The sequence below is a fragment of the Salvelinus namaycush genome, chromosome 30 (assembly GCF_016432855.1).
Source record: "Salvelinus namaycush isolate Seneca chromosome 30, SaNama_1.0, whole genome shotgun sequence".
NCBI classification, from domain to species: domain Eukaryota; kingdom Metazoa; phylum Chordata; class Actinopteri; order Salmoniformes; family Salmonidae; genus Salvelinus; species Salvelinus namaycush.
The window spans coordinates 29,291,662-29,304,637 of record NC_052336.1 but is presented as its reverse complement, the minus strand read 5'-3'; the positions used below and the strand labels follow the sequence as shown (position 1 = coordinate 29,304,637).

General features: G+C 42.2%; 1 protein-coding gene across 1 annotated transcript in view; it reads left to right on the top strand.

Moving 5' to 3' along the window:
* The window catches only part of LOC120024916 (LARGE xylosyl- and glucuronyltransferase 2), a 94,426-nt gene that overhangs the window by 77,152 nt on the left and 4,298 nt on the right, over positions 1 to 12,976 (top strand). Inside the window, exons 7-13 of the mRNA XM_038969283.1 lie at positions 472 to 643; positions 914 to 1,131; positions 3,671 to 3,796; positions 3,952 to 4,107; positions 11,354 to 11,517; positions 11,786 to 12,064; positions 12,337 to 12,483. Coding sequence (XP_038825211.1) covers positions 472 to 643; positions 914 to 1,131; positions 3,671 to 3,796; positions 3,952 to 4,107; positions 11,354 to 11,517; positions 11,786 to 12,064; positions 12,337 to 12,483 — 1,262 coding nt within the window. The remainder of the gene's footprint in view (positions 1 to 471; positions 644 to 913; positions 1,132 to 3,670; positions 3,797 to 3,951; positions 4,108 to 11,353; positions 11,518 to 11,785; positions 12,065 to 12,336; positions 12,484 to 12,976) is intronic.

Genomic DNA, 12,976 nt, shown 5'->3' with positions numbered 1-12,976 from the left:
TGATTATATTTGCACATGATTCACTACTGCAGATCCCGTTCTGTAGAATCAAGAGGAATGAATAAATGATCAGACATGGTTGCCCAGATGCATGCCAAGAGTTATGCAGGTTTCAGTATTCATTTGGGTATCCTGGGCATAAAAAGAGATGATATTTTTTAAAGATTGATGCTATTGAGTAAACGGTAGTAATGCCCCAATTGGTTCACCTCTGCTTTAAAGGGACTTTTATACTAAAGGGATCTTAGGAAACGGATGGGTGTCTGAGCATGTTAGCTATTTAAAGGAAGGAGAATACCCTTACACACCTGACAAAGATCCACAGTGGTGTTGCTTCTAATTACACAATTTTTCATACCTTGCAACTTTATGTTCCCTTTCTTTTTTTAAATCAATATTTGTGACGTCTAAAGTGGTTCAACCTCCCTCTTGCTTTCTCTCTCCATCCCCCCACCTTCTCTTCTCTTCCAGTCTGAGGTGTCATGGATACCCAACAAGCACTACTCGGGTATCTACGGCCTGATGAAGCTGACTCTAACCAAAGCGCTGCCCTCTGACCTCACGAAGGTCATAGTCCTGGATACGGACATCACCTTCGCCACCGACATCGCTGAGCTCTGGGCCATCTTCAGGAAGTTCACTGGTACGACCTTTGACCTTGATAAACATTTCTGGTTGATTGATTGAATAATGATTTCATTGGTTGAGTGATAAAGCAAATTAGTGAATTGTACCTTTTTTATGCTATAAAGCAAAAATGCCTTGAGGGCAAAAATGCCTAGAGAACAAAAATTATATTTGATAAACTAGTAGTTGAAAAGATTTCTATATGTTGAAGAATACACCTCATTACCAATGATAATCAGCATTTTAAAATCCGGATGAATGATGATTGGTGATGCTGTGATTGCAGACAAGCAGGTGATAGGTCTGGTGGAGAACCAGAGTGACTGGTGCCTGGGGAACCTGTGGAAGAACCACAAACCCTGGCCCGCCCTGGGACGAGGCTTCAACACTGGGGTCATCCTGCTCTACCTGGAGAGGCTGCGACGGATTGGCTGGGAGCAGATGTGGAGGCTGACCGCTGAGAGAGAGCTAATGAGCATGCTCAGTACCTCGCTGGCTGACCAGGTCTGTTTATTTACTTTTATTCTAGTCTATTATTTTTATTCTGAATATTATTAAATACTCTTTAGATCGTTACTTTTCTTAACATATTTTAATATAGGGCAGAGATCATCAACTAGATTCAGCCAATGTTTTTCTTGAACGGATGGTCAGAGGGCCGGAACATAATTGCAAATAATTTGTAGACTGCAAATTGACTGCAAGAAGCCCAAATAGATATAATGTTAGATTAAAACATAATCATTTCAAACCTTACTCACATTTGTATACAATCAAGTGACTCTCTATTATGCGTGGAAATAATTGGATTAATAAAAATGACTAAAAATTACTTGAAGCTGATTTCCTGATGTTTTTACAGTCTTCTATGTCCAACAATAAAAAATAAAAATAAATATATATACAGTTGAAGTCGGAAGTTTACATAACCCTTAGCCAAATATATTTAAACTCAGTTTTTCACAATTCCTGACATTTAATCCTAGTAAACATTCCCTGTTTTAGTTCAGTTAGGATTACCACTTTATTTTAAGAATGTGAAATGTCAGAATAATTGTAGAGAGAATGATTTATTTCAGCTTTTATTTCTTTCATCACATTCCCGATGGGTCAGAAGTTTACATACACTCAATTAGTATTTGGAAGCTTTGTGTTTAAATTGTTTAACTTGGGTCAAACATTTTGGGTAGCCTTCCACAAGCTTCCCACAATAAGTTGGGTACATTTTGGCCCATTCCTCCTGACAGAGCTGGTGTAACTGAGTCAGGTTTGTAAGCCTCCTTGCTCGCACACGCTTTTTCAGTTCTGCCCACACATTTTCTATGGGATTGAGGTCAGGGCTTTGTGATGGCCACTCAAATACCTTAACTTTGTTGTCCTTAAGCCATTTTGCCACAACTTTGGAAGTGTACTTGGGGTCATTGTCCATTTGGAAGACCCATTTGCGACCAAGCTTTAACTTCCTGACTGATGTCTTGAGATGTTGCTTCAATATATCTACATACTTTTCCTCCCTCATGATGCCATCTATTTCATGAAGTGCACCAGTCCCTCCTGCAGCAAAGCAACCTACAACATGATGCTGCCACCACTGTGCTTCACGGTTGGGATGGTGTTCTTCGGCTTACAAGCCCCCCCTTTTTCCTCCAAACATAATGATGGTCATTATGGCCAAACAGTTCTATTTTTGTTTCATCAGACCAGAGGACATTTCTCCAAAAAGTACAATCTTTGTCTCCATGTGCAGTTGCAAACCGTAGTCTGGCTTTTTTATGGCGGTTTTGGAGCAGTGGCTTCTTCCTTGCTGAGCGGCATTTCAGGTTATGTCGATATAGGACTCGTTTTACTGTGGATATAGATACTTTTGTACCTGTTTCCTCCAGCATCTTCACAAAGTCCTTTGGTGTTGTTCTGGGATTGATTTGCACTTTTCGCACCAAAGTACATTCGTTTCTAGGAGACAGAACGCATCTCTTTCCTGAGCGGTATGACAGCTGCGTGGTCCCATGGTGTTTATACTTGCGTACTATTGTTTGTACAGATGAACGTGGTACCTTCAGGTGTTTGGAAATTGCTCCCAAGGATGAACCAGACTTGTGGAGGTCTACAATTTTCTGAGGTCTTGGCTGATTTCTTTTGATTTTCCCATGATGTCAAGCAAAGAGGAAATGAGTTTGAAAGTAGGCCTTGAAATACATCCACAGGTACACCTCCGACTCAAATTATGTAAATTAGCCTATCAGAAGCCTCTAAAGCATGACATAATTTTGGGGAATTTTCCAAGCTGTTTAAAGGCACAGTCAACTTATTGTATGTATACTTCTGACCCACTGGAATTGTGATACAGTGAATTATACGCAAAATAATCTGTCTGTAAACAAATGTTGGAAAAATTACTTGTGTCATGCACAAAGTAGATGTCCTAACCGACTTGCCAAAACTATAGTTTGTTAACGAGACATTTTTGGAGTGGTTGAAAAACGAGTTTTAATGACTCCAACCTAAGTGTATGTAAACTTCCGACTTCAACTGTATATAAAAATGTTGGGGTACAAATAAAACCACCCTCGGCCAAAATTTGACCCACGGGCCGCCAGTTGGGGACCCTGATATAGGGTAATCTTATGCCTCAAAGCATACTGTGTATGAGGCAAATGGTAATTTAAGTGTGTAGGACATCTCTAATGAACATTTGGCGCATGTGTAAATGTGAATGTTTACGATTGTGTGCCAGAGTTCTATATGATCTTAATGTCAAAATGAGTGTGTATAATACACTCTTAGAAAAAAAGGTGCAATCTTGAACCTAAAAGGGTTCTTCGGCTGTCCCCATAGGAGAACCCTTTGAATAACCCTTTTTGGTTCTTGGTAGAACCCTTTTGAGTTCCATGTAGAACCCTTAAAACAGAGGGTTCTACATTGCATCCAAAAGAGTAAACATGGAACTAAAAAAGTTTATCCCATGGGGACACCGAAGAACCCTTTTGGAACCCTTTTTTCAAGGAGGGTATTACACAGGTGTTTAATGTAATCTTGTGTGCAGGACATCTTTAATGCGTTCATTAAGCAGAACCCAGTCCTAGTGCATCAGCTGCCCTGCTTCTGGAACGTTCAGCTGTCTGACCACACACGCTCCGAACAGTGCTACACAGAGGTGTCTGACCTCAAGGTAGGGCTATGCAGTGAAATACACACACACACAAGCACACACACACACACACACACTCAATATAGCAAAATCCCTCACTTATTTCCGAATGAATGTACCGCGTCTAGTCATATGGCAACAGGTCACCATAGTAACATGTTTATGTCCCGTGTCAGGTGATCCATTGGAACTCTCCTAAGAAGCTGAGAGTGAAGAACAAGCACGTCGAGTTCTTCCGGAACCTGTACTTAACCTTCCTGGAGTACGATGGGAACCTCCTGAGACGAGAACTCTTCGGCTGCCCCAGCCGTGCCACCTCAGAGAGTGTACAGGTGAGTAAAACATTACCGTAACGTTAACCCTAATTATGTGATCAATCAAAACAAATCAAGTCACAGTTTATTTGTCACATTGGCCGAATACAACAGCTGTAGACCTTACAGCGAAATGCTTACTTACAAGCCCTTTAACCAACAATGGAGTTTTAAGAAAATACCTTCAAAAAAGTAAGAGATAAGAATAACAAATAATTAAGAGCAGCAGTAAATAACAATAGCGGGGCTATATACAGGGGGTACCGGTACAGAGTCAATGTGCTGGGGCACCAGTGTCGAGGTAATTGAGGTATTACAGTATGTGCATGTAGGTAGAGTTATTAAAGTGACAATGCATAGATAACAACAGAGAACAGCAGCAGCGAAGAATGGGGGGGGGGGGGGGGGCAATGCAAATAGTCTTGGTAGCCATTTGATTAGCTGTTCAAGAGTCTTATGGCTTGGGGGTAGAAGCTGTTTAGAAGCCTCTTGGACCTAGACTTGGCTCTCCGGTACCGCTTGCCGTGCGGTAGCAGAGAGAACAGTCTATGACTAGGGTGGCTGGAGTCTTTGACATTTTTTAAGGCCTTCCTCTGACACCGCCTGGTATAGAAGTCCTGGATGGCAGGAAGCTTGCCCCCAGTGATGTACTGGGCCGTACGCACTACCCTCTGTCGTGCCTTGTGGTTGGAGGCCGAGCAGTTGCCGTACCAGGCAGTGATGCAGCCCGTCAGGATGCTCTCGATGGTGCAGTTGTAAATCCTTTTGAGGACCTGAGAACCCATGCCAAATATTTTAAGTCCCCTGAGGGAGAATAGGTTTTGTCGTGCCCTCTTCATGACTGTTTTGTTGTGCTTGGACCATGTACGTTTGTTGGTGAGGTGGACGCCAAGGAACTTGAAGCTCTCAACGTGCTCCACTACAGCCCCGTCGATGAGAATGGAGGCATGCTCGGTCCTCCTTTTCCTGTAGTCCACAATCATCTCCTTTGTCTTGATCACGTTGAGGGAGAGGTTGTTGTCCTGGCACCACAAGGCAAGGTCTCTGAACTCCTCCCTATAGGCTGTCTCATTGTTGTCGATGATCAGGCCTACCACTGTTGTGTCATCGGCAAATTTAATGATGGTGGTGGAGTTGGCTGTGCCTGGCCGTGCAGTCATGAGTGATCAGGGAGTACAGGAGGGGACTGAGCACGCACCCCTGAGGGGGCCCCCGTGTTGAGGATCAGCGTTGCAGAGGGAGGTGTTTAGTCCCAGTGTCCTTAGCTTAGTGATGAGCTTTAAGGGCACTATGGTGTTGAACGCTGAGCTGTAGTCAATGAATTGCATTCTCACATAGGTGTTCCTTTTGTCCAGGTGGGAAAGGACAGTGTGGAGTGCAATAGAGATTCATCTGTGGATCTGTTGGGGCGGTATGCAAATGGGAGTGGGATAATGGTGTTGATGTGAGCCATGACCAGTCTTTCAAAGCATTATCTACAGACGTGAGCGCTACGGGTTGGTAGTCATTTAGGGCAGGTTACCTTAGTGTTCTTGGGCACAGGGACTATGGTGGTCTACTTGAAACATGTTGGTATTACAGACTCAGACAGGGAGAGTTTGAAAATGTCAGTGAAGACACTTGCCAGTTAGCCAGCGCATGCTCGGAGTACACGTCCTGGTAATCCGTCTGGCCCTGCGGCCTTGTGAATGTTGACCTGTTTAAAGGTCTTCGGCTGCGGAGAGCGTGATCACACAGTCGTCCGGAACAGCTGATGCTCTCATGCATGTTTCAGTGATGCTTGCCTCGAAGCGAGCATAGAAATTATTTAGCTCGTCTGGTAGGCTCGTGTCACTGGGCTGCTCTCGGCTGTGCTTCCCTTTGTAGTCTGTAATAGTTTGCAAGCCCTGCCACATCCGACGAGCGTTGGAGCAAGTTTAATATGATTCGAACTTAGTCCCGTATTGATGCTTTGCCTTTTTGATGGTTCATCGGAGGGCATAGCGGGATTTCTTATAAGCTTCCGGGTTAGAGTCCCACTACTTGAAAGCAGCAACTCTACCCTTTCGCCCAGTGCAAATGTTACCTGTAATCCATGGCTTCTGGTTGGGGTGTGTATGTACAGTCACTGTGGGTATGACTTCCTCAATGCACTTATTGATAAAGCCCATGACTGATGTGGTGTACTCCTCAATGCCATCGGAAGAATCACGGAACATATTCCGTTGTGTGCTAGCAAAACAGTCCTGTAGTTTAGCGTCTGCTTCATCTGACCACTTTTTTATTGACCGCGTCACAGGTGCTTCCTGCTTTAATATTTGCTTGTAAGCAGGAATCAGGAGGATAGAATTATGGTCAGATTTTCCAAATGTAGGGCGAGGGAGGGCTTTGTATGTGTCTCTGTGTGTGTAAAATGCCCTTGAAGCTGGTGTTTGGAGGGTATATTGGCATGGGATTTGCGGGAAACCGTGTCAATATATCCTCCAAACACCGGCTTCAAGGGCATTAGCACTTTTATACAACAGGTTACCAACATGTTCAAATAATGATTGGCATATGTGACCGACTGCCTTGATTTCGGTCTTATGTAGCAACATTTGAAATGTTTTTTTTTTTTTTTACATTGGATTAAAGCAGAGACACAGAACTACAAAATTGTATATTATACACTGCATTTGTAAATTGATAAACTTGTATCCTCACTTTTGAGAAAATGGCCAATGTTTTGGTACCTACCGGCGAGCTCTTCTTTGTCTACAACCATTCAGCATCGATCACACCCTCTTAAGCTTTAGCCCCACCCGTCTCTTTAAGAGTTGACCCGAGCGTTCTGTCCTAACAACAACAGTCAAGCACCCAAGCTAACAGCTACTTCCAGACACAAATGAGAGAACAGCTCATCGACCATTTTACTCGCCCTAGCAGAGCTGGTTAGGCTGTTTTTATGTTGGTGACTGCAGATGTGCTGCTGGCAACAATTTACACTTTTAAAAAAACGTTTACTGACAATAGAACAGGTGTTGAGCGTGTTCAATGTTCAACAGGTGTTGAGCGTTCGTAAATTCGTCAGTTATTCTGCACTCTCGCACACTCAGACGAGAGTGCTCTGAAATCGGATTAGATAGCCAGAGCGAATTTACCAGCTAAGTCTATCAACAGTTGTCGCAGTGACATTCTATTGAAATGGTTACTTGCATAGTGGAGTCTTTTGTTAAGACATGTAGCTAGCTAGCTAGGTAACTAAACAATGAACCATAATCCCAACTCATGACATTACAACCCTGCATGAATCTGCAGGTAGCTAACCAACCAGGTCCAACGCTAGCTACTGTAGCTAACATTAGGCTATAACTAGCAAAGTAAATGCCTCTGAGATACGAATAATAAGATCATACACGTAACAGTAGCTAGTGAGCCAGCCAGTGAACTTTAGCTAGCTAGATAACAGTACAATGTAATTTGAAATGAAAACGACTTTCTGTCAAAATTTAAAACGTGTAATATCTGAAAATGTAGCTAGCTAGACTATCTTATCCGTATACATCATGGATGGATGCCTCTCCCTGTCACGGATTCCACGGTTGCCCTTAGTTTGAAGATGTAATCCAGAGACTGTTGTTTTCTCCATCTCTTTAGCTATCATACTCTAATTCCACTGATTCAAAACTCGGTCCTCCAGAAAGTGGAAAGCAACACTTATGCAGTTCTACTATGTGATACATAAAAAAAGCTCTGTTTGACAGGATTACCTTCACATACTGACCAGCTCAAAGCGTGCTATATGGCAGACCAATCCGAACGTATCTTTCGGCATGTCCAGCCCACTCATTATCTCAGCCAATCATGGCTAGCGGGAATGTTGCTCGCTTTTTCTGTGGCTAAACCAACTGGGCTCGTAATTTAACAATTGTATTAATATTTACAGATGGCATACAAGTCTGTTATTAACGCACATGAAAGTTCACGTTCCAACGCATTTTGATTAAAAAAGTTTACATTCAATTGGCTCTCCTGTGAAATAGTGACCCGTGACATTCACCTAGTTTCCTGAAACGAGTCTCATATTTTCATTAAAAACGTTATTTTGATGAATTTATTCATACTGTTTCATCCTTCCACAGGATATAGTCCCACACAAATCTAGGGTTGCTACCCAAGCCGCCTGGTCGTTTGTTCTATCAGTTCAGTTGCCAGAGATGCGACCCAGACATTCAGTCTTTTTGATTTGCATCTATGGACGCGACCCAGTTTTTCGTTCTAAATGTTCTATTGCCATACTGGCTTGCAACGTTCTTATCCTTTGCTTGCTAGCTAGACAACTAAGGCTAATTTATAGTCCGGTCAACCAGTGCAGCCAGAATAACAACAAAGTAGCTTCATTTGCGTGTGATAAAGCTGTTTTCTAGTGACATTTATTTGGGTACATCCATAACAATGAAACTTAAAGCAGGCATGATATACAAAGAGTAATATAATCATTTAGTAAAAAAATATATATAAAGATATTATAATACAAAAAGTAAAAAAATAAATAAAAATAATGATACAAATTCTAATTTGGGTTGGTTTATGGAGTTGTGAAATCAGCCGTGTCCTTGTCTTCTACAAAGGATAGGAAAGGTTGTCAGATATTATAAAATTTAATTGCAGATCCCCTAACGGAGTAGAGTATTTTCTCTAGCTCGAGATGTTGCATAACTTCCTTTATCCAATGGTTAAAAGTAGGATCCTTCCACTTAAATCGTATAAGACGTCTAGCTAGAAGAATAGTAAATGTCAGCATGTTGGCCATAGAACTGTTTAGAGGGGCCTCCTGTGGTGCCACTCCAAATAATGCAATGAAGGCAGAAGGTTCTGTAGGTCTCCCCAGTATCTTAGAAAACGTCTAAAAAATTGATATCCAGAAATCTGTCAATTTCGGGCATGTGTAATAAAGTAGCAGGAGGCTGCTTACATCGGTCACGAGTGGGATGTATTTCTGGTCTAATCTTGAATAATTTTGCCTTTGACCAATGCAGCCGATGAACTATTTTAAATTGAATTACAACATGTCTTAGACACACAGATGAAGAATGTATTCTCTGAAGCATACTATGCCAAGTTTCGTCTGTAAATTGTTCACATAAATCCTCTTCCCATTGGTTCTTAAGAGAGTACAGGGAATCCAGATTGTGCGAGTTTAATAACATATAGATCAAGATTATGCCCCCTTTGATATAAGGGTTCACTTTAAAAAGAGAATATAGAAGGGAGGTAGGTGGGCGTGAAGGGAAGTTACTGGAGTATGATGTCACGATCGTTTGTAGAATTAACGGACCAAGGCGCAGCGTGCCTTCCACATGTTCCACATGTTTAATTAATGAAACTCACCAAAACAATACAGAACAAACGAAACGTGAAATCAAATGCAGTGCTCACAGGCAACTACACACAAACAAACAAGATCCCACAAAAACCCAGTGGGGAAAGGCTGCTTAAATATGATCCCCAGTCAGAGACAACGATAAACAGCTGCCTCTGATTGGGAACCATACAAGGCCAACATAGACATATAATACCCTAGATAACACACCCTAGTCACACCCCGACCTAACCAACATAGAGAATAAAAGGCTCTCTATGGTCAGGGCGTGACATATGAAGATACAAAATTACACAATTGCAGGTATCTAAAGAAATGGGATCTAGGAATTAAACTTTTGTACTAATTGTTCCAAAGATGAAAAATCCTTACCAATATACAAGTCGTTCAGTGAGGAGATCCCTTTTCCAGACCAGAAATGAAACGCACGGTCTAATACTGATGGAGAGAATGTATGGTTCTTTAATATTGGGGCAGAAGTTGAAAATTCGTTGAGATCAAACGATCGCCTGAACTGTTTCCAGATTTCTAAAGAATGTTTCACAATAGTGTTTTTAGTGTATTTGGAAACGGGCTCAGCTAATGCAAGTCTTGAGAAAAGTAAGGCAGCTAAGTAGGCGGGGCCACAGGATAAGATCTCCAAGGTCAACCATTTCTGTCATCCAATATAGAACGATTCATATATGAGCTGACCAGTAATAATATTGAAAGTTCGGGAAGTGCTAGACCACCCTGGGGACGAGATCTCTGCAATATGCTCTTACGTATTCCGAGGGTTTTTCTTGCTCCAGATTAAAGCCTATAACAGTTTATCTATGGAGATTAAAAAAATATATTTTGTTAGAAAGATAGGAATACATTGAAGTAAGTATAAAAGCTTAAGTAATACATTCATTTTAACAATGCTAATTCTTCCGGCCAAAGAAAGAGAAAGTAAACCCCACCGTTCAGGATCCTGTTTCAGGCGGAATATCAAGGGAGGGAAATTAGCATTATAGAGATCTTTTAAATTGTGCGTGACCCAAATTCCCATATATTTCTGTGTAGTCACTCTGAAGGGCACATAACTAAAATAAGTTTGCATGGCAGAAGGATTAATAGGCACCAATTCACTTTTTTGTAGATTAACTTTATAATGAGGTGTGATTTCACATGGCATAGAAAATGTGCTCTCTCGTCAGGACACTATTGTTCAGAGTAGCTAGCCAACAACACAGCTAACACAATCACTTCAAACTGACGCTGGAAAGACTTTGTTTTACCTTCTTTCTATTGACATTTTTTTTGTATACACCCATAACAAATGATGCCAGCTGATTCATGATTTCGACTGGCTGAGAAACGCTGCCTGCCTGTCTGTCGCAGTCCCGACTCCCCAACGTTCATTACTCTGGGACAGCTGGAGATAGAATTTGAATATTGAAACAATGTTGCAAATGTCGGAGAGACAGACAGCAAGGTCTATACAAATCTCTGCTGTTGAAAACTCAATGTCAGTCTAGAAGAAATGTGAGATCATGTCTAGATGCTTTTATTGTGGAGATCAAGTTTATAAATTGCCTGGCTGGGCTGATGAGACAGTGGATTAGTCAGATGGAACTAGGTAAATAGGCATTTTAACATCATAGATTTAGCCGGTGGTAACTTGTGGAATAGACACCGGCTGGAATGCGGCTTTAACCAATCAGCATTCAGGATTTGCACCACCCGTTGTATAACATTTAACCAACCACTCCCTAACACCTCAAGTAGGTTTTAACATTCACCGTACCTTTATTCACTATACTATCATGGACATCCAGACAGAACACAACAGAGTGTACAGGTGTGCCGCATGCTCTCATGAAACCATGTTAGCCTATTAGAGGGTCTATTTACAATCTGAACATTGGTTTTGACCTCCCTCTGTCCATCCCTCTCCAGTTACAAGGAGCTCTGGAGGAGCTGGATGAAGACGACCAGTGTTATGACTTCCGGCGGGAGCGAATCACAGTGCACCGCGTGCACCTCTACTTTCTGCAGTACGAGTACACGCCCACCGGGGACGACACGGACGTCACGCTGGTCGCACAGCTCTCCATGGACAGGTAAACACTCACCTTATAGCGCTGACCCTACTGGCCTTTGGTTTACTAGTTGTTGGAGATGTGAGCTTGAATTCAGTATCACGTCATGGCTAATCAGGAGTGCACCTCTCCACAAATATGATTGTATTTTGCTTATTTCTCTACTTCTTCCTCTTCCCCCTCCTCCATCTTTTCTTCTCTACTTCCACCACTGCTTTCAGTATCATTATACATGTATGTGATACTATACTACTCTGTATGTATTTTATGTCGTCTCTATTTCTCTCAGGTTACAGATGCTGGAGGCCATATGTAAGCACTGGGAAGGCCCTATCAGCCTGGCCTTGTACATGTCAGACGCTGAGGCCCAACAGTTCCTGCGTTACGCCCAGGCCTCCGAGGTGCTGAAGAACCGTAAGAACGTGGGCTACCATATCGTTTACAAGGAGGGCCAGTTCTACCCCGTCAACCTGGTGAGAAATGTGGCCCTGAGGAACGCCAACACGCCCTATGTGTTCCTGGCAGACGTGGACTTCCTGCCCATGTACGGCCTCTATGATTACCTCAGGTGAGTTGTAGTTCTTCCCGAAGATGTTCCATCCTAAACATAGACAGAACACTGGCTGAGATTTTTGTTGTTGTTGTCATTTAGCAGCCATTTTAATCCAAAGAAATGTACAGACAACATATGTATGATGTTCATATATGGCCCATGTGGGAGTCAAACCCACAGCTAAGTTGTTGCCAGAAATGCATTCCAACCAACTAGTGGCAGCTGTGGCTCTAGCTGATGAAGAGGATTCATTGTAAATGAATGGTTTCTCTATCTTATCCCCGCAGAAAGTCTGTGGTCCAGTTAGACATGGCCCACACTAAGAAGGCTCTGGTGGTACCGGCCTTTGAGACGCTGCGCTACCGCCTCTCCTTTCCCAAATCCAAAGCTGAGCTGCTCTCCATGCTGGACATGGGGACCCTCTACACCTTCAGGTACACCAGCACTAACAGCTCACCCCCATTGGTCGATCTGGCTTGTAAGATCAGGAGGTTTGAATGGCCCTTCTGAAATAGACCCAGATGACATAACTTGGAACAGCCCTCCTGATGTTGATACTATGTTTATTACATTGATACATTGAAGTCATTTGATAATATATACGGTACCAGTCAAAAGTTTGGACACACCTACTCATTCAAGGGTTTTTCTTTATTTGTAATATTTTCTGCATTGTAGAATAATAGTGAGGACATCAAAATGATGAAATGACACATGGAATATTGTGGTAACCAAATTTTTATTGATTTGTTAAACAAATCAAAATATATTTTATATTTGAGATTCTTCAAAGTAGCCACCCTTTGCCTTGATGACATATTTGCACACTCTTGGCATTCTCTCATCCAGCTTCATGAGGTAATCACTTGGAATGCTTTTCAATTAACAGGTGTGCCTTGTTAAAGTTCATTTGTGCAATTTATTTCC